At 36.3% G+C, this 22492-nt stretch overlaps 4 protein-coding genes and 1 long non-coding RNA gene across 5 annotated transcripts; all 5 read right to left on the bottom strand.

The window, feature by feature from the left end:
* LOC109709933 (probable LRR receptor-like serine/threonine-protein kinase At3g47570) lies at positions 353-2772 on the bottom strand. Its single transcript, XM_020232317.1, has 2 exons — positions 1437-2772; positions 353-945 (listed from the first exon to the last, which is right to left on the bottom strand). The coding sequence occupies exons 1-2, from the start codon at positions 2734-2736 to the stop codon at positions 596-598; spliced, it is 1650 nt and encodes a 549-aa protein (XP_020087906.1). The 5' UTR covers positions 2737-2772; the 3' UTR covers positions 353-595.
* LOC109710347 (putative receptor-like protein kinase At3g47110) lies at positions 2771-4392 on the bottom strand. The gene is made up of 2 exons (XM_020232858.1): positions 2954-4392; positions 2771-2834 (listed from the first exon to the last, which is right to left on the bottom strand). Exons 1-2 carry the CDS (start codon positions 4390-4392, stop codon positions 2771-2773), a joined length of 1503 nt encoding a protein of 500 aa, XP_020088447.1.
* On the bottom strand, positions 11016-11658 carry LOC109709861. Its single transcript, XR_002216223.1, has 3 exons — positions 11574-11658; positions 11297-11436; positions 11016-11198 (listed from the first exon to the last, which is right to left on the bottom strand). It is a non-coding gene; the product is annotated as an uncharacterized LOC109709861 (long non-coding RNA).
* Positions 17591-19324, bottom strand: LOC109711048 (probable LRR receptor-like serine/threonine-protein kinase At3g47570). Its single transcript, XM_020233935.1, has 2 exons — positions 18574-19324; positions 17591-18083 (listed from the first exon to the last, which is right to left on the bottom strand). Exons 1-2 carry the CDS (start codon positions 19262-19264, stop codon positions 17728-17730), a joined length of 1047 nt encoding a protein of 348 aa, XP_020089524.1. The 5' UTR covers positions 19265-19324; the 3' UTR covers positions 17591-17727.
* LOC109710346 (LRR receptor-like serine/threonine-protein kinase GSO1) lies at positions 19273-21526 on the bottom strand. Its single transcript, XM_020232857.1, has 2 exons — positions 19424-21526; positions 19273-19293 (listed from the first exon to the last, which is right to left on the bottom strand). The coding sequence occupies exons 1-2, from the start codon at positions 21524-21526 to the stop codon at positions 19273-19275; spliced, it is 2124 nt and encodes a 707-aa protein (XP_020088446.1).

Raw genomic sequence — 22492 nt, 5'->3', positions numbered from 1 at the left:
TCCATCCCGAGAGTCTTTTATGGAACTTGTCAACAAGAGAGTTGAAAGCACAAGTTGGGAGCTTAGTCGGCGAAAGTGGCAGTCCAAGGTAGGTTAGTGGAAAGTTACCCATAGAGCAGTTGAAGGAATTTGCAAGTGAAGCATGAGATGGTTCAGCAAGATTAACAACATAGAGTGATGTCTTCGCAAAGTAGGGTTGGAGCATTGTGTTGAAAGAACTGTGCTGTCTTAGAAGGATAGTAGCAGGTATATACCAGACATTTGTATATAACACCCTTCTAAATAGGGTTGGAGCATTGTGTTGAAAAGTGCATTCAACACAGATTTGGCAATAATGGGTTATATTAGGCTTCAATTATGAACTTGAGCCAGAAATTAGGAATTTGGAGCTATTAATGTATACAGATGCAAAATTTGAAGTGCGAATCTCCATTTGGATGTACTCATTTTAGAAAGGAGTGATCAAAACCATAAGGTCTAGGCATTTTCATTACACAAGGCTTTTATTTAATGCAAATAAGGAAAAGCAGAGGATGTTCAAACATACATTTATTTGCCTCTAGTGAGAACTGTAGCATAGGGAGCAAAACTGCTTTTAGCTAAGAAGCCTCTCTCTTGCTGCACTAAGCACCTTTAAGACTTCCGTCATGTCGCATCGTCCGTGTGGTGATTCATTCGAGCAGGAGAGACCGCAGTCGAACACCGAAACTAAGCAATCTCGCACATGCTCTTCACGATAAGCTTGATCAGCTGAGTGCAGGTTTCTGTCTATGATGTCCATGAGATGTTCAGGAGAAGCAACAGCAGCACGAACATATCCACGAAGGCTCAGCCCATCTTTGAACTTGTCGTCGAGGGGGCTCATTCCAGTGAACATTTCCAGCAGAAGAATTCCGTAGCTGTACACATCACCAAGCCTAGATGGTTTACAGCCCATTCCATACTCTGCACAACATATGTTAATTGGAAACAGACAATACAAGATTGTCAGGTGAATTCATTTCGATTTGGATTTGGTTCCTACTGTTTCCAAGCCATATCTACAAAAACTACATTTGATCTTTTTGTTTATAAATTGACTCTAAAACAGCATTACATATGTATAAATAAAGTTTCTGCTCTTGCGTGTTTAGTAATCATATAATCTGTTTTTAGTAGTAAGCATCAAGCAGCTGATTCTAACTCTAGTATGTCGGTTTTTGTGGCTAATTTGTAGTATCCTTTTTGTTTCCTACAATATTTTTTTCCCCTTTTCTACTAATTCGTACACTCAATTTATCATTTTATTTATTAAAGTTATGCTATTCACTTGTTTTTGCTGAGCAGCAAAAAATATTAGACATAGTATAGTTAGGAATCAGATAAAAATGTGTTGCATTTTTTTCTAAAATATCGTAAAGCATGAAAAAGTTAGCATTTTATTGCATATTCCTCACCTGGAGGAACATAACCAATAGATCCTTTGATTCCCACAGTGCTGGTAGATGAACGCTCTGATGATTCGTCGGACGGTTGTCGCAGAAACTTTGCTAACCCGAAATCGCCCAGGTGCGCCGTCATTTCATTGTCCAGAAGGACGTTGCTGGGCTTAAGATCACAGTGAACAATCGGCACGGACCCTCCGTGATGAAGATACTCTAATGCCGAGGCTACGTCGACAGCTATGCTCAACCTCTGGATTAGGCTTAGGCTTCTAAATGGCCTATTCTCGCGTGCATTTGGATGTAGCCACTCTTCTAAGCTTCCATTAGGCATGTACTCAAATACCAAGGCCATGAAATCGTTACCGCGGTGATCCAAACTAGAGCACGATGTAAGAATTTTGACAAGATTTCGATGTCGAATGCTTCTCAGGGCCTCACATTCAGACATAAAACTCCTGAAAGCCCCATGCTGTTGAAGGTTAAGCACTTTCACCGCGACGATGCCGGCGTTTTCATAGTTCATGGCGGCTTTATAAACCGACCCAAAAGTTCCCGTGCCGATCATATTATCTGAGGAGAACCCATTTGTAGCCCTGAAAATCTCATCGTATGATACTTTCTTGTGTCGGTTTCTTAAGGAAAACCTTGACAGCGGTTTTCTTCGAGAGTTTTTTATCAACTGATGTATCCCAAGCAAGCCCATGATTATAATCAAACACAAAATTGCTCCACCTATGGGAATGAGAATTACCTTGAGTTTATAATCAGAGTGATGTTTTGCTGCGAAGGCATTTGACGTGCATTTCGGCAAGTGTAATTCTGGAATTCCGCCACAGAGTTTAGGGTTTCCGATAAGCGAGACTTCACTCGCATTCTTAAAAACCCCTTTCATCGGCACTCGACCCTCGAAACTGTTGAAGGAGAGATTCAAGTATTGTAGATCCGGGAGCTCATCAAGGAATGCGGGTATCGGGCCAGAGTAGAGGTTTTTTGAGAGATCAAGGCCCTGAAGCCCTCTTAAATTGCTTATGGAGGAAGGAATGGACCCTTGAAATAAGTTATTCTCTAAATGAAGAATTTCCAAGATGGTGCATTTGCCGATGGTGTCTGGAGTCTCACCAGAGAGCATGTTATTTGAGAGATCAAGCGCCCCGATATTTATCAAGTTGCCCACTTCCAACGGTAATGAACCGTTCAGTAAATTATGCGACAAGTCAAGAAAGTTTGTGAGCGATGAAAGGGTCAAAACTTCTTTAGGAATGCTACCGCTTAGCCTATTATTTGATAGATTTAACAACTCTAGCATTAACATGTTGCTTAATGTCGGCGGAATGGCTCCTTCAAATTCATTGTTCTCGAGATAGAGCTTGTCGATTAGTGTTAGGTTGCCCAAGGTCGGATGAATTTCGCCTGATAGCATGTTGTTCGACAGATCCAAGAAATGTAACTGCCAAAGATGACTAATTTCTATAGGAATGATGCCTCGAAGATTGTTAATACTCATGTCAAGACTAGTTAGATTGATTAACTTCTCAATCTCAATAGGTATAATTCCTGATATTTGGTTGTTACCTAGAGACAAAAGATTAAGACTAGTGGAAAGATTGACTATTGATTTGGGCATCATGCCTTGAAGTAGATTATCTCCTAGATCCAACACTCGGAGACTGGTGCAGTTGGTCAGTGCTGTAATGAAGCTCCAATCGCTAGGCTTCCTGGCTTCGAGTTGATTACCATGCAATTGGAGCCACGAGAGACTCTGCAAGGCACCAAGGCTCGGCGGTATTGTGCCATGGAATGCATTGAACGCTAGCTCAAGGTCCTTGAGCTCCGAAGCATTGGACAAGGATGCTGGAATTCGCCCCTCGAGCTGATTATGATACATATGAAGGACTTGAAGGTTTGGAAGAGCATTTCCGATGTCCGAGAGTAGAGTTCCCTCGAGTTGGTTATAAGGGAGTTCTAAGGTCTTTAGGGATGATAGATTGTAAAGGGATGACGGCATTTCTCCTGTTAAGTTGTTCATTCCGAGCATGAGATATTCGAGAGATGAAAGTCGTCCGAGCGAGGTTGGGATCGACCCGGAGAGATTATTAAAAGAGCAGTCCAGGCGAGAGAGGAACGGAAGTTCTGCAAAGTGAGGAATTTCACCATGAAGGTTGTTTCCTCGTAGCGCAAGCATGTTCAGAGCGGAGAGATTTGTGAGAGTGGGCGGAATGGTTCCTGTGAGATTAGTGAATTGGATTTCAAGCATCTCTAAGGAGAGAAGGCTACCGAAGGATGGAGGCATGGGTCCTGACAGGCTATTATGATCTAAAGAAAGAAAGAGTAGAGAAGAAAGATTCCCGAGTGAATCTGGGATCGTCCCTTGTAACATGTTTTGACTCAGGATAAGGCTTCTAAGACCAGAAAGACGCGATAGAGTTGGCGGGATCTCGCTGCTGAGCTTATTACCTCTCAAGTTGAGTAGTTGAAGATTAGAGCAATTACCGAGAGAAGACGGGATTGTTCCACTAAGAGAATTCACACTCAGGTTGAGATATCGCAGCCGACGTAGGCTTCCTAGCTCCTCCGGGATGCTCCCGTCTAGCATGTTGTCAGACAGGTCGATCCTCTGGAGGAATGTGAGGTTGGCTACCGAGGGTGATACGAAACCGGCTAGGCGAAGAGACTTGAGGTCGAGGGCCGTGACACGGTCGGGATGGCGGCGGCCGCAAGAGACGGCGCGCCACCTGCAGTAGTGGAGAGAGCCGTCGTTCCACGAGGAGAGCGCTCCGAACGGATCATCGTCGACGAGGGACTTGAAGGAGAGGAGGGCGGCGCGGTCGGATGCAGCTTCTTTGATCCCGGTGGCGGCGGTGGAGGTGCACCGGGCGGTAGAGATCACATATAGTAGAATGGTGAGAAAAAATAGTGCACGGAAAAAGCCTTCCATTCTACGAACTAGAACAAGAGAAGCTAAAGCCATAGCAATCTTGCAGTAGCTCTTGGTTGGTATTTAATCTTGGCTACTGGACAGATAACAAACTAACTTCCACGCTTAGTCAAAAATCCTATTTATTTGTCGTAAGGTAGTAATACCATGGTGTGAGAATACTTATGTACCTAGTACCGCAATATTTCTGCAAAATGTCACTAACGGTAATTGATTAAAAGCTTAATAAAAAGCTTAATAATTAGTATCCGAGTTTTTATGTTTGAAATTTAATTACTTTATATTTTAGCTAAGCAGGTAGCTAAAAGCATCTACTCCTATTTGTAGTTGTATATTCATGCATTCTAAAAAATAAACAAAGTAGATAGCTAAGACCACACTAGAAAAAAATTAACATCTAAGTATGTCTTTTTTTATATTTAACGATATTTAATATCATCCTAATATAATCTAGCGCGACATTTAAAAGCTCTATTAAAATGTCGCCGTGTATATACCGATGCTTATGCCAAGCGTTGGTCAAATATATTCTGACGCTTTAAAGCGTCAGAATTTTTTAAGATTTTTTGAAATCCTAATATTTTAAAGAGTCGAAAAATTAAAAATAATAATAAAATTTATCATCTAATAAAGTGATTTATTATAATAAAGGGTTCATGATGATACTTTTTGAAATATCAATATTTGCTATATTATAAGGAGCTTGGAGCCCTTTTTTCAAGTGTTATTTAAAAAGTATCCTTGTATTGAAATTTTTTATAGTGCCACTTAATTGTAACTGCACATTTGCGCATTGTAAAAAATGAACCAAGTGGCTAACTAAAATAACCTACTAACAGTATATTCGTGCAGTGCATTGATATTTCAATACAGTTATAACGTCTCAATAGTCTCACATCAGATGAAAAACTAATTCTGATTAGAATATATGAGATCTATACACTAATAATAATAACTAGGCTTAATCATTTTGGACCGGTGATTTGGCGTAACGAGTTATAATTACTAGCGGGTTGGGTCGTTATAATTGGTATCAGAGCCGAATAACAGCCGGAAGTGTGAGAGCTAAGTGATATGCGGGGCAAAGTGCTATACCAACGAATTTGGTGAGAGCCACCTCTTGAACCCATAGGAGCCACCTCTAGAATCTTCTAAAATTATCAAATAGTTTAATCGGTAGTATGTTTTGCGGATCTGATCTTGCAAAATTTCAAAAACCAAAAAAAAAAAAAACTATTTCTTTTCTCTTCGCGATAAAACTAAGATCTATGGATTGAAGAATATACAAATTAAATCTATCTTTTATTTTAAATATTACTTTTCTCAAGCGTTAGAATAAGAGAAGGCAAATTTTAATGTATTATGAAGCTTCACAAGATCACACACAAGACATTTTTCGAAAATGGACATTTAATTAGTAACTTTTTTATAGAGGAAGGTTGATTGAATTATTTGATAATGTTTAGGGTGTTAGTTGTCAAAATTAAAAACACAGGGATCTATTTGCCTACTCTCTAAAGTTTAGAAAGTGTTTGAACTTTTTTTTTTCCCTATTAGAAATGAATGCCGCTAGGTATTTCGATAAGCGAAATAATTTTGGATAAAAGGAAATGTGCAGTGCATGACGCTTGGTTTAATTTTTAGAAATAAATTTAGCTAGAAATATAAAATAATTAACTTTCAAATTTATGACCTTCAGTATCAATCATCACTTCACCATTTGCATTAGAAACACTCAGCGAGAGGTTGATTTTTTAATAGATAAAAATATATGAACATTTTTCTACGCATTTTGAAATAACTCAATTATATTTATTTTTTTTGGATTGAGAGCCCCTCCATGTATTTTTTTTTTTTTTGAGTTTTTCATACTTAGTTTAGCTAAAATTTTATCAAATTTAATAACTCTATTTCTTATTAACTGTTAATTAGTCTATTTTTGTTAAATTTAATAAAATCATCAGCTAATTTGGCAAAATCTTTTATTTTTCTTACTAAAATCACTTAGGGCATGTTTGTTCAGGTGGAAGTAGGGTGGAAGTGAAGAGGAGGGAAGTCGTTTTCGCCCTAAAGGCTTGTTTGGTAAGGGTAGAATTGGAATTGATAATGGAATGGGAATGAATTGGAATGGTAATTGGAATGGCCCACTCCTCCAAGACTTTGGTTTATTTGTGGATTGGGAATTGGAATGAGTTATTCACATTTCATTGTTTGGTTCGTATAAACTAAAAAAATTATAGAATACTATAATACTAATTTTACTTTCAAATATAAATATTATTTAAAATTTATGAAAAATATAATACTATTCTCTAATAAGTTTTTAAAAAAAATATCAAATTTATTTTTAAAAATTTTTATTGATGTGGGTTAGGGATAGGGTTTTGAGAGAGGATAGTTTTTTATTTTTTTTTTAATGAGAAAGGGGTGAAGAGAAGGAGGGTGAGATGGTCACGTGGGCTTCGAGAACTTAGTGGGCTTTCGGAATGAAATCTCAATCCGGGCTAGAAGACCGGAATCAAGTTAAAGGTTAATGGGCCATTCCCATTCCAGTCCGGAATAGGAATCCCAAACAGATTCATGCGAACCAAACAAAATTAACCGGATTTGATCAAACCGATTCTCATTCCATACCCAAAATGGATGAACCAAACAAGCCCTAAATAACCACTTCCGTTGTTTGGTTCGCCGTCAAAAAGTTACGGTCGAAACTCGAGTTAATCTCAAACGACGTAATTGACTTCGTCCCATCGTGGGCCGAAGTCAAATACGGTGAAAAGAGGTAAAAAATAAAATAAAATAATATAATAGATAAAACTAGTTATATTTAAATATATTTAATTATATTACTAATTATTTTTTTATTCAGTTAATATATCTAAAATATGATAAAAATGATTAGTTAAGTTTTAATATTTTTTATTTAGTTTTTACATTTAAAATATGATAAAAATTGATTAATTAAGTATTAATATTTTTTACTTTATAATTTTATTATTGTATTACCATAATTTAGTTGTTTTAAATTAAATTTTAATTATATAAAAATATAATTATATTATTTTTATTTATTGAAATATTTATTATTTATATATAAATTATAGTTTTATATTATACTTTTCGTACCAAACAAATAGCAGAACTGATGGAACTTCACTTCCATAACTACTAAACAAACAATGGAAAAGAACTAGTTTTCACCGAACTCCAGTTCAACTCAAAGTCCACTTCAACCCAAAGTCCAGTTTCGGTGAAACAAATATGCCATTAATTTTAGAGTAAATCAAAAGCGGAATGGTTCTCAACACAAAAAAACAAAAATTTAGAAGCAATCTTAGAATTTACTTTTAAGTCAGGATGTCTCCGTACATTCAACCCATTCAGTTGTAATCTTACCACTTTACTAATACAAAAGACATTTTTTTCCTACAAATCTTGCTACTAAGGACTAGAAAAAGTTAGATAAGATGGAAGGACTATTGGATAAGAAATTGTAGAGATTATAATTCTTTTAAGTTGTAGATTTAGTATTTTCCTCAAAAAATCTACATATTTTATATATTTTCTATATATAAAAACTTCAGTGGAAATCGAACGTGACGCTCTCATGTTAAGTTGTGCAAAACAGGTTAGGATGGGGCCCACTTTTTTTTTTTTGTCCATTTCAATTCTTCTCTCTCCCCCATTCTCTACGTTGATCCCGGTGGAGAGGGTGCGGTGAGACCCACTTTTTTTTTTTTCCTATACTATTCTTCTCTCGCTTTTATTCTCCATCAATCTCTTTCTTATCTTTTACTGTACAATTTATTTTTAACTTATGAATATTATAAAATTAAATTTTATATTTAATACATAAAATATAAATAATAGGAAAAACTTCAAAAACCCCCTTTGTGATTTCGTAGTTTCTCACTTTGCCCCCCTGTGGTTTAAAATGTATCAATTTGCCCACCTGTGATTTTTTTTTTCTCTTTTTCATATCAATTTCATTATTTTTTTTCTTAAATCAGTGATAAAGTTAAAATTAAATGGTACTAAAGTGAATATTTGATAAATCTAGATGGGTATCTGAAGTTTTTTATATATAATTTAATAAAATATTAACGAAAAAGCTATCGAAAAGATAAAAATAAAACCACAGGGAAACAATTTGATACATTTTAAACCACGGGGGGGCAAAGTGAGAAACTATGAAACCACAGGGGGGGTTTTTAAAGTTTTCCCTAAATAATATAAAAAGCTATGTGTAGAAGTTATATAATTTAAATTTTTATAATGAGTTTTTAGAAATGCGAAATATAAAATTAATTCTTACACGTACCTAATGTACAAAATATTTTTTTGCCACCACTTTCTCTTTTTTGTCTCAATTATAACAAATTATTACCAACATCCAATTTATTGGTGAATTGCGTCAATTTACACTATATAAAATATATATAGAAACTTTAGTTGAAATCGAACATGGCACTCTCATGTTGATTTGGACAAATGAGGGTTGGAGACTTGGAGTGGAGCCCACCTTTTTTTTTCAACCCAATTCTTCTCTCCCCATTCTCCACGTTGATTGGGTAGGGTCCACTTTTTTTCAGTTGAAATTCAGCATGGTGTGCTCTCACGCTAATTTGGCCAGAGGGAATTAGAGTAGGATCAACATTCTTTTTCCATCCCAATTCTCCCCTTTCTCTCCCATTCTCCACGCCGGGAGTGGTGTGGGGCCTTTTTTTTGTTTTTTTAACTATCTAGATTCTCCTCTCCTCTCTCTCTCTCTCTCTCTCTCTCGTCCTCTATTAATTTTTTTGAAAGGAATGTATAGGGTATTTTCTATTTGTTTCATTGAATGTAATAAAAGTTACATATAAAACAAGTATAAATCTCTCTCTCTCTCTCTCTCTCTCTCTCTCTCGTCCTCTATTAATCTCTCTGATCTTTTACTATCCAACATATTTTTAACTAATTAATATTATAGAATTAAAATTTATCTTTAATATATACAATATAAATCATATAAAAAGTTATAGATAAAAAATTTCATAATTTAAATTTTTATAATAATATTTTAGAAATGTAGACTGCAAAATTTAGTTTTACACTCCTGATGGTATGAAATATTTTTCATCCACCACTTTATCTTTTTATCCAGATTAAGAGAGTTAAACATAATACAGCTCTAGAGTAGTTTTAGGATGGATGACTTTTTAGGAAATGGGACGTTACATATATTTATGTGTGTATTTTTTTAAGAAAGAAAGGTAGTATGCTATTCGTTTCGTTTATTTATTAAAAAAAATAAACTTAGCTAAAAATATAAAACAACTATATTTCAAACTTGAAATTTCGAATACCAACCATTAAATTCTTCGTCATTTGTGTTAGGAACAGTCGATATATCTATGTGTGTGTTGTGTGTTGATACACCTTAATAGCCCCTTTGATACACTACAGGAAAAAGCGCTCGTAGAGACCGTTGTTAGTAATTATAGAGGCGATTTAAACCACCTCTACAAATCGTAGAGACGGTTCCTGCAACCGCCTCTAGACGCCGGCGTAGACGCCGGACCACCGGGGGAGCCTAGAGCCGATTTCGACCACCTCAATAATTTTATTTAATTATTTTTTATATCAATAAATTTTAATCTATAGTTTGAACCCCCTCTACTAATTTTAATTTATAGAGGCGGTTTGAACCGCCTCTACAGATTAAGATATGTAGAGGCTGTTCCAACCGCCTCTATAAATATTGATATCTAGAGACTAAAGGCAGTTTCACCGCCTCTATCACAATAAGGGCCGTTTGGTTCGAGTTATGTAATATTCCAAAGTATCTCGATATATCCAGGTATCTTGGATTTCGGCGTGAGATTACTACTGATGCTGCATTAGCACGTTTGGTTTTATTCAGTAATGTAATATTAGATTACAGTATTTATAGCATTAATACGTTTGGTTCCGTTTATAAAATTTAGTAATCATGACATAAAAGTATAATTTTTTTTTCAAAATTGGCCTTATTGTGGTCATTTGAATATTATTTTTTGCGGAAATGACGAATGGAGGGAAGGAGATCGTGATGATTACCTGAGAGGACGACGCAATAGAAGATGATAGGTGTTCGTGCGCGAGAGAGAGAGAGAGAGAGAGAGAGAGAGAGACGTCGAGAGAGAGCGAGAGAAAGCGGCGTGCGAGAGAGAGAAAGGGGAAGGCGAGAGAGAGATGAAAATAATGCTGTTAATTAAATTTGGGGTTGTTGGATGGTAAAATTGTTATTTTACATAATATGTAGTATTAACGAGTTTCAGTAATGCAAGATACACGACTCCCCTCCTGTTAATATTTTCGATGTAATCCTGCTCGATTTGTAATGCTACATTAACGACTAGATTATATAGCGGATTAACCAAACATAGTTATCGTGGCAGGATTGCCTGTAATCCTGCCAGGATAACTCGAACCAAACGCACCCTAACAATAGTAAAACATTATATTAATATTTATTTTAATTTGTATACATAAAAAGAAAATTATGTTCTCATCAAATAACAAAAAATGTAATTTAACATTTAATCAAAAGATATACCAATAAAATAAGAATTAACACAATTCTCAACAAGATACATACCAATTTTTCATCATAACATCCAAAACACAATCTCATACATTCAATATATATTCAATAGTATATAATAAGACACTAAGGAACAAAAAGTTTAAACAAGTTTTTAGTTTACAAAAATTTAGATGGTCCGATGGTTTCCTTCACTTGTAGGTTCATAACTTGCATTCGATGATCGATGGTTGGGAGAGAATGCATCAACCGGGTTAATATTGCCACCCGCAACCTATCAAACAATATAAAATTTGTTAATTATACAAAAGTACAAAAATACTTTAAGTATATTACCAGTAATAAGTTGCTATCAAATTGGTTATTTGATACCTGAATATTTGATAGTGTCTTTAGGCAATCCATTTTCTCTTGCATCTCTCTAAAGGTAGAATTGAAAACTTCATCCATTTTGTTTTTCATACGTTCTTACTTCCCCCTTTAGCTTTTCTATCTCCTTTGATTGGCTCCCACTTGATTCCGTCATAGCAAGCGAATTTATTTATTTCACGCCATAATATATTCTTAGTGATAATAATTAACTTAAAGATAATAAAACTAAAATATTAATAAAAACTAAGAATAAAAAAGGGGATATAGTAAAACTTACCTAATCTTTGAATAGAAGAAGAAGTAGAAGATGATCTCAACTGCGGCAGTCTCACAAGTGACTTCTTCCCTCACTTTTTCTTCCTAATAGAAAATAAAAACTTTTAGATCGGAGCAGTCAAAAAAGTGGCCATATTGGTTAATAACATCAAATTTTCCAAACTAGATATATAATACAGTCAAATCCACATTAGAAAGAAAAAAAGAAAAACCTAAAATGGATCACATAAAGAAGTTGGTATTGCTTAATAGTATCAAATTTCTAAAACTGGATGTAGAACTCCTCAAAATTCACATAGAAAAAAAAAGATGACATAGTTGATAATACACATTATAAAAGAAAAACATTTTATCCAACACATCGAATTATATAGAATTAGTATTTAGAAAAGTGAAAAAATGACAAGGACACCAAACGAGCGAGTCCTAAATCTATATATGCATTTGCTACAACTCTGTTTTATCTAATAGTATTAGATATACCTCAGTACCAAACAAGCCCTAAAAGTTAACTCACCAAACCTCTCTCTCTCTCGAATAATGCATGCATATACACGAACTAAGGCACTAATCATTATTTTAAAAAGAGTTATTTTGTAAATTGCAATGTATCAGTTACACATGAACTAGAGCCTATAACCAAAAGGTTCCTTAATGAGGTAAAAATTGTCCACGGAGAGTAGGAACCTTTTTTGTTGAAGTTTTTTTTTTTTCCAATTTTTAGGTATAAAATGGGGGATATATCTCTTGTTCCTGGGACCTAATCAAACAATCCGAAGGCCTCATTGGGATGGATAAACATTTTGTTCGGTATATCTTCGTAATTTATTTAAAAAGTTTGAATATGTGATAGATGAAAAGTGTGATCAAATATCTAAAATTAGATACTATATTCAACCTTCAAACAATTTTTTCGAATAAGATAAATCACCTCGTAGGTAATATGTACTATCTTACCAAATTATAAATAAGAAGATCAAAACAAAATAAATGTTTGCAAATATATATATGTCAACAAATGAATTGTGCAGATACTTCTAGTTAATGCTTAATCAGATTTCCATTATTGATCAGAACTCAAGATGCCAAAAATTTATGAAAGCCTTCAAATCTCATGGCTATCAACAGTTCTAGTTCACATATATACTGCAAGACATTAACCAAGCTATACATCATTGTCGACAAAGCACACACAATGGAATCAGCCAAACACAGACACCACTTGACTTTTATGTGCTTTTTCTGAAAGCATTACAGGAATCACCACAGAGTATAAAACTAGGCATGTGCGTTAAAAGCATTATTGAAGGAGGTGGGGCAAATTGCATGGAATAAAATAACTGCATTGATTTTATTAGTTCTCCAATTGAGCATTTCTGAGAGAAATTTAGCAGCTGGAATAGGTTTTATTAGTTCTCCAATTGCACAAAAACCTGCATTGATTTTTGAAGTACCATCACTGTTCATCATGAGTTAAAATTTAGTTCATCTCAAACTAAACAGCTATCAACGGTGACTCAGATAGATAAGTTCCTCCTAATTCAATGAATGTGTAAGAGTATCGGCTGTTGAACATTTGCCATTCTATCAAAAGCTAATCTTAAATTTGGTCTACCCATTTATTGAATAGAGATTATGCTTACAGAGTGAAAAAGTTAATACAGCATACTCACAATAAAGAATACGTTCTTGATTCATTGAAAATGAGTATATTATAATCGAAATATAAAATCCAAAGGATCATCAGTTTCTACTACTCAATGACGAAAAACATCCATCAAAATCTACCTTTTCTGTTTCTTCAAAAGGATTTCGTATGAGGAGGAGGGTGGGAGTGAGATGGCTAGCGGCGAGGGGGTGGGGCGAGGGGGGGGCGGCCCGAGAGGGTAGCGCGAGTGCGATGTGGCGGCCGCGAGGGGTTGGGGTGCGAGGGTGGTGAGGCGTGTCGCACGTGGTGGGGGCCCGAGGTGGTTTGCGGCCCCGTTCGCACGCGGGTGGGGGGTGAGTGTGAGCGGTTGTACGCGAGGCGGGTGGAGGCGCGGTTGGGGGCGGCAGCCGCGAGGCGGTGGGGCGCGGTTGGTGAGGGCGGCGGCCCGAGGCGGGTGAAGGCGCGGTGTGGTGAGCGGTGCCACAGGTAGCGAGGCGGGCCTGAGTCTAGAAGGAGTCAGGTTTAGAAGGGGGAGAGTGCACCTGACTTTTGGAGCGGAGCAGGGTCTGGGAGCAGGAGGAGCGCGGCCGCTCGTGCGTGGACAGTCTAGTCGTGGCCGCAGGCCGAAGAGGAGCCGCATGCCTAAGAGAGGAGGCGTTGGGCAGATTATCTGTTTTGGGGAAAACTTTTTAAGGTTTTCTTTTTCTTTTTTTCTGGGAGATTTGAGGGGGAATGATTTTTTTTTTTTGTTTTTATTTCAGATATAGAGGTGCATGTTAAACCACCTCTATCTCTAAACGCTAAAATGATACGTAAAATGATACGAGACGTGTTACAACAATCACCTCTTGACAACCGCCATCTACCAGCGATGTTTTCAGTAGTGGTACATGCCGTGTCAATAGCTACTATGTGTAAAGAGTGCACATGGATATCGACTTCTTTTCTTACCTGAAGTTTCTTGCAAGGAATTTTTCGCTCTAACAAAATTCTCTCTTAAATCTGTTGTTACCAGTTTGGAGCTTTCTCCCATACACATATAAAATTCTCACTTGAGCTAAAAGCGAAAAAGGAAAATGGGACGACTAAATGTATGTTTGGATTCTTGAAAAGGAAAAATTTTGCACCAAAAAATTTCGCATCATAATAATATTTTCCGTCAGCATTTACTGTTTCTTAATTTATAGGTCGATATAGATCAATGCCAATCCAGCTCGTTTTGCGAGAGTTCTGTCTGCCTCGAAGAGCTCTGTGCTCGAATTGAATTACTCGTTTAAGACAACTCAGGAAAAAGACGAGCGAATACGAGCTAAATTTTCAGCTCGTTAATAACAAACCAAACCGAACAGTGCGCTGGGATCAGCTTGCTCGTGTTCCGCCAAATACATATCATTTTATAATATTTTATATTTATATATATAAATAAAATAATTATATATAATATATATTTTTTTATTATCTTAATTTTAGCTCAAACTTAAATATAAAGCCCCAACCAAATTATAAAACCTCATTTATATGTAAAGGTTTTATTATTAAATTAAAATTTAATAGATAAAATCTCATAAATTTATTTTCTATATATATTTTTTTTAATCCTTCTAGCTTGTTATTCGTGAGCCAGCTCGTGTTCAACTAGTCAAAAAATAAGCTGAACAAGAGTTAAATTTTTCAGCTCGATATTTTATCGAACTAGCTCATGTTGAGCTCGCTCTTGTATGGCTTGTTGACACGCCTAATCTAGATATAATGTTTAATCTGTTAAAATCTACTTAATTATGACTTGTGTACAATGATCGGAAATACGAATTAATTTATCTTAATATTTTGGATTCCGGCTAATATTTTGAGCTTTGTTATACATACCTCTTAACTTCGTTAACTCAATCAATTTATTTATTTGGAGACGAGTGTTTTGATCACAGCCGGCCTAATTGGAGGTTATCCAAATATAACAAAAAAAATGCATAATTAATTGGGTACTCATGGGCGTCAGGAGTCTTTCACGAGCCTAATCTAGTGAGATTACATATCTATGTATAAAACACTATTAATCTCCATAATATTAGTCCATGTGGCATGCTCTCTTTAAGTTTTGCCTATGGAATCCACCTCCAAAGTCTATCTCTTTTCCGATTTCTACTCTTCAATCGTTTTGTGTGTCTGCTCGACTTTCCCGTAACATCGTTGCCTCTTCAGCTTCACTTCACAGAGTGCCCGTTCGCCTTCTCCGTAAAACCGTTACCTCTTCGGCTTCCTGCCTTATTAATTTTTACTTTTTACGAGACGTTGCCTCATAATAAATGATAAAGAATGAATAATTTTTTCCGTAAGTTTTTTTCTTTATTGTACACTACTATTTATAAATAAGTTATTGAGTTACATAAAAATTGACAAAGTAAAATTATTAAAAACAATGATTAATTGTCATGTTGCATCAACGGACTAAAATAATATACAGGTTGTTTGGTTCATGAATGTATGAAAATTGGGTCTTTACAATTTAGATAATTAAAACTAACTATTATTACTTTTAAAATTTATTTACATAGCTGTCATATATTCCTTGCTATTTTTTCTTTAGTTTCTTTGCATTCTGTACTAATTCCATAATGGCATTACAATTTTGATGTTTATAGATAAATGCAATAATAGTTGGTGTTTAAGAGAAATCTGATTTGGATTAGGAAAGAGAATAGGACAGATAAATTTTTTTATATGATTAGTTAAATATAAATTTGAGTCTCTTCAGTTTATCTTTTATTATTTGTTATACTTTTTTACAACATTCTAAATATTTCTTTAGGCTATCTATATAATTATTTTCTCACACTCATACTTCTTACTTTTTTTATTTCTTATATTGTTTTCTGTTAAATTGTAATTTCGTTCTAAAAGTTATTTTTTGTGTTTTTCATACTATTAAATTTTTTCATATTTTTATTTGTTTATTAAATCTGTAAATTTTTACTAAAATATTTTTATCCACCGCAACGCGCGGGTCCCTACACTAGTTTCTCACTATAAAATAATGTGGCCGAGAAAACGGCATACGAAGCGCGAACCTAAACTTATTTAAATTGTTCTTTCTTTCATTTTTCCTTTTCGAAAAACATCAGCTGTTGTTATAATGAAAATCTATTAGGATGTTTATTGAAAAGCTGTTAGTGCTAGCTCCCGCACAAGCTCGACTTGAGATAGCACCAGCTAGTACAGAAGCTGCAGCAGAAGCAAAGAGGCTTGCAAGATTTATGTTTACAACCTCCAAGATTTATGTTTGATTATCTTTCGGATATTCGGTTGATGAGTTTTGGATCAACAAAATTTTTCATAACCAAGCAGTTGTCCGACGATCCTATGTCGAGAAAGAAAAAGCGATTTGCTTGCACCTCAGAAAGTACAAGAAATTCAGAGTGGGCGGTGTATGCATGTATGTATCTGGTGTTCTTTTTTCGTTGCGTCAAATACACGTTGGGCGATCGCAACTGAATCCTCTCATTCACGCCAACTTTGGTGCAAGAAACAGCATTTGGTTGCGTTTTTCAGAGTGTTCTTTGCATTGGATTCATGCTATTGTATGATCTTTCTGTATTTTGTGCTAAGTTTAGGTAAACATGCATGGAGTCGCTGCAACTACAGGCCATTGTAAAAATAGGTCCCTCAACTTCATTTTTCTTTTTCGATATACGCCTTCTAAGCTTTATTTATTTTGTTCGAGTCATTTTAGCTTATTCAATTGTTGGGATTTCGCTAAAATTAAACTCTCTGGGAACTAAATTCTACTATTTCCTGACATTGAGTACTGATTGAAGCATCTCAAAATCAACAACTTTAGTCTACATTGCTTGAATTTTTGTTTGAAAATAATTTAAGCTATCTAGATCGAGGTTAATACCTTTGACCTTAAATTGATAAATCCGATAATTCATTTTTAGAATGTTGTTGAAGTTCATTCTACAGCTGCATGATGAACCATAAAATAATCTTTAAAATCAGAAAATTTAATTCACTTTCAATACCCAAAATCATTTGTATCACTGCAGTTTGTCGACCCAGATATCCTATTATCATAAAGAAACAACTTAATAGGATAAAGAACTGTGTTGTCTTAGAAGGATAGTAGCAGGTATATACACCGATGCTATCTATAATAAAAAAGGAGAAAAAAAAATCCAAAATTTGTATATATACCATTCTAAATAGGCTTGGAGCTTTTCTGTTGAAAAGTGTATTCAACAGAGATTTGGCAATGACGGGTTATATTAGACTTCAGTTATAAACTTGAGCCAGAAATTATGAATTTGAAGCTATTACTGTATACAGATGCAAAATTTGAAGTGCTTTTTGGTTGTATTCATTTTAGAAAGGAGTGATGAAAAGCATAAGGACTAGGCATTTTCATTACACAAAGTTATTTTTAAAATGTAAATAAGGAAAAACAGAGGATGTTCAAACCTACAGTCATTTGCCTCTAGTGAGAACCGCATCATAGGGAGCAAAACTGCTTTTAGCTAAGAAGCCTCTCTCTTGCTGCACTCAGCTCCTTTAAGACTTTCGTCATGTCGGATCGTTCGTATGGTGATTCGTTCGAGCATGAGAGACCGCAGTCGAACACCAAAACCATGCAATCTCGCACACACTCTTCTCGATAAGCTATATCATTATCAGCTGAGTGCAGGTTTCTGTCTATGATGTCCATGAGATGTTCAGGAGAAGCAGCAGCAGCACGAACATATTCACGAAGGCTTAGTCCGTCTTTGAACATGTCGTCGACGGGGCTCATTCCAGTGAACATCTCCAGCAGAAGAATTCCATAGCTGTACACATCGCCGAGCCTAGATGGTTTACAGCCCATTCCATACTCTGCACAACATTAGTAAATTGGAAACAGACAATACGAGATTGTCAGGTGAATTCATTTGGATTTGGATTTGGTTCCCACTGTTTCCAAGCCATAGTTACAAAAACTGAATTTGATCTTTTAGTTTATAAATTGACTCTAAATCAGAATCAGATATTTAGAAATAAAGTTTCTGCTCTTGCTTGTTTACTAATCATAATTAATCTGTTTTTAGTAGTAAGCATCAAGCAGTTTATTCTAACTCCAGTATGTCGGTTTTCGTAGCTAATATCTAGCATCCTTTTTATTTCCCATAATATTTTCTTCCCTTTTCTACTAATTTTTATTAGACTAAATCTCTAATTTTATTTATTAAACTTGTGCCATTCACTTGTTTTTGCAGCAAAAAGTGTTAGATGCAGTATAGATGGGAATCAAATAAAGACGTGTTATATTCTTTTCTGAAATGCTGTAAAGCAGGGAAAAGTAATCATTTTATTGCATATTTCTCACCTGGAGGAACATAACCAATAGATCCTTTGATTCCCACAGTGCTGGTAGATGAACGCTCTGATGATTCGTCGGGCGGTTGCCGCAGAAACTTTGCTAACCCGAAATCGCCCACGTGCGCCGTCATTTCATTGTTAAGAAGGATGTTGCTGGGTTTAAGATCACAGTGAACAATCGGCACGGACCCTCCGTGATGAAGATACTCTAATGCGGAGGCTACGTCGACAGCTATGTTCAACCTCTGGATTAGGCTTAGGCTTCTGAATGGCCTATTTTGGCATGCATTAGGATGTAGCCACTCTTCTAAGCTACCATTAGGCATGTACTCAAAAACCAAGGCCTTGAAATCGTTACCGCGGTGATCCAAACTAGAGCACGATGTAAGAATTTTGACAAGATTTCGATGTCGAATGCTTCTCAGGGCTTCACATTCAGACATAAAACTCCTGAAAGCCCCATGCTGTTGAAGGTTAAGCACTTTCACCGCAACGATGTCGGCATTTTCATAGTTCATGGCGGCTTTATAAACCGACCCAAAACTTCCCGTGCCCATCAGATTATCTGAGGAGAACCCATTTGTAGCCCTGTAGAGCTCATCGTAAGATACTTTCGTGTGTCGGTTTCTTAAGGAAAACCTCAACAGCGGCTTTCTTCGAGAGTTTTTTATCAAGTGATGTATCCGAAGCAAGCACATGATTATAATCAAACACAAAATTGCTCCAGCTATAGGAATGAGTATTACCTTGAGTTTATAATCAGAGTTATGTTTTGCTGCAAAGGCGACCGAAGTGCATTCCGGCAAGTGAAATTCTGGAATTCCCCCACAGAGTTTAGGGTTTCCGATAAGTGAGACTTCGCTCGCATTCTTAAAAACCCCTTTCATTGGCACTCGACCCTCAAAACTGTTGAAGGAGAGATTCAAGTATTGTAGATCCGGGAGCTCATCAAGGAATGCGGGTATTGGGCCCGAGTAGAAGTTTTTTGAGAGATCAAGCTCCTGAAGCCCTCTTAAATTGCTTATGGAGGAAGGAATGGACCCTTGAAATAAGTTATTCTCTAAATGAAGAATTTCCAAGACGGTGCATTTGCCGATGGTGTCTGGAGTCTCACCAGAGAGCCTGTTATTTGAGAGATCAAGCGCCCCGATAATTATCAAGTTGCCCACTTCCAACGGTAATGAACCGTTCAGTAAATTATGCGACAAGTCAAGGAAGTTTGTGAGCGATGAAAGGGTCAAAACTTCTTGCGGAATGCTACCGCTTAGCCTATTATTTGATAGATTTAACGACTCTAGCATTAACATGTTGCTTAATGTCGGCGGAATGGCTCCTTCAAATTCATTGCTGCCGAGATAGAGCTGGTCCATTCGTGTTAGTTTGCCTAACGTGGGTGGAATTTTGCCCGAGAGCATGTTGTTCGACAGATCCAAGTACTGTAACTGCCAAAGATGACTGATTTCTACCGGAATGGTGCCTCGAAGATCGTTAACACTCATGTCAAGAACAGTTAGATTGATGAGCTTCTCAATCTCAGTAGGTATAATTCCTGATATTTGGTTGTTACTGAGTGACAAAAAATTAAGACTAGTGGAAAGATTGACTATTGATTTGGGCATCATGCCTTGAAGTAGATTGTATCCTAAATCCAATACTTGGAGACTGGTGCAGTTAGTAAGTGCCGTAAAGAAGCTCCAATCACTAGGATTCCTGGCTTCTAGTCGATTGACGGCCAGTGTGAGCCGAAAGAGGCTCTGCAAGGCTCCAAGGCTCTGCGGTATCGTGCCATGGAATGCATTGAATGATAGCTCAAGCTCATATAGCTCAGAAGCATTAGACAAGGATGCTGGAATTTGCGCCCCGAGCTGATTTCCCTCCATAAGAAGGACTTGAAGGTTCGGAAAAGCATTTCCGATATCGGAGGGTAGAGTTCCCTTGAGTTGGTTATAAGAGAGTGCTAAGGTGTTCAGGGATGATAGATTGTAAAGGGATGACGGTATTTCTCCTGTTAAGTTGTTCACCCCGAGATCGAGATGTTCTAGAGATGAAAGTCGTCCGAGCGAGATTGGGATCGTCCCCGAGAGATGATTATAACTGCATGCCAAGTAAGAGAGGAATGGAAGTTGTGCAAAGTGAGGAATTTCACCATGAAGGTTGTTTCCTCCTAATGCAAGCACGTTCAGAGAGGAGAGGTTCGCGAGAGTGGGGGGAATGGTTCCCGTGAGACTAGTTGATTGGATTTCAAGCATCTTCAAGGACAGAAGGCCACCAAAGGATGGAGGCATGGCTCCTGACAAGCTATTGTTACCTAAAGAAAGAGAGAGTAGAGAAGAAAGATTCCCAATTGAATCTGGGATCGTCCCTTGTAACATGTTTTGATTCAGGATAAGCTCTCTAAGACCGGAAAGACGCGATAGAGTTGGCGAGATCTCACCGTTGAGCTTATTATCTCTCAAGTTGAGTACTTGAAGATTAGAGCAATTGCCGAGCGAAGACGGGATCGTTCCGCGAAGAGAATTCACACTCAGGTTGAGAAATCGCAGCCGGCGTAGGCTTCCTAGCTCCTCCGGGATGCTTCCGTCTAGCTTGTTGTCGGACAGGTCGATCCTCTGGATGAATGTGAGGTTGGCTACGGAGGGCGATATGAGACCGGCTAGGCGGAGAGACTTGAGGTCGAGGGCCGTGACCCGGTCGGGATGGCGGCGGCCGCAGGAGACACCGCGCCACCTGCAGTAGTGAAGAGAGCCGTTATTCCACGAGGAGAGCGCTCCGAACGGATCGTCGTCGACGAGGGACTTGAAGGAGAGGAGGTCGGCGCGGTCGGATGCAGCTTCTTTGATCCCGGCGGCGGCAGTGGCGGTGCACCAGGTGGCGGATATCACATATAGTAGATTGATGAGAAAAAATGCATGGAAAAAGCCTTCCATTCTACGAACTAAGACAAGAGAAGCTAAAGCCATAGTAATCCTGCAGTAGCACTTCGTTGGTATTTAATCTTGGCAACTGGATAGATAACAATCTAACTGCCAAGTTTAGTCAAAAAGCCTATAGTTGTCGTAAGGTAGTAATACCACGGTGCGAGAATACTTACGCACCTAGGGCCCCCGTTGGGTTCGGGAGATAAGCGGAGATTTCGTTATCCCCGCTATTCCGCCGTACGGAATGATTTTTTTCCGAAATATTTTATGTCGGTCAAATTTTGCTATTTCCGGTTATTCCGGAATAGCTTGAGATTTACTATTCCACCATTTTGATAGAATAGTTCTATTTCAATGCTTAATTTCTACTTTAATTAAAATTATAAATTAAATTAAAACTAAATTATATAAATATAATATATTATATATTATAATATATTGTTTTTATTATAAAATTATTAATTATCCTATATTAATAAATATTATTTATATTTAAATATTATAATAAATTTTATTTAAATATTATAATAAATTATTTTTATTAAATTTAAGTTTAAGTAGAAATTTTTAAAAAATTATAAATTTATTAATAATAAATTTCATCTTAAATTTAAAGTTTAAAATTTAAAATTTAAAATTTTTAAAATTGTAAATTTGAGATTTTAAAATTTTAAAATTTAAAAGTTTATATTTTAAATTCTAAATTATAAATATAAAATATAAAAATTTAAATTCTAATATAAAGAAAGGGTTAATATAATTATTTTTTATTTATAACTATCCACTTTAATTCTTCCATCTTATCTAACTAAATGCTATTTTTTTTATCCATAGGAATAACCTAATTTTTATGTAAAATTGATCTAATCCTCGCTTGTACCTCAATTTATAACTATACTTAGAATAGCCACTTTTGGTTTATCCCCGAACCAAACGATACCATATATATATAGTACAGCAATACTTCTCTAAATGTCACTAACGGTAATTAGCGAAAAGCTTAATAAT

The sequence above is a fragment of the Ananas comosus genome, linkage group 5, assembly GCF_001540865.1.
Source record: "Ananas comosus cultivar F153 linkage group 5, ASM154086v1, whole genome shotgun sequence".
Lineage (NCBI taxonomy): Eukaryota > Viridiplantae > Streptophyta > Magnoliopsida > Poales > Bromeliaceae > Ananas > Ananas comosus.
Note: the sequence above shows the minus strand (reverse complement) of the source record. Positions and strands in the feature narration are given on the sequence as shown.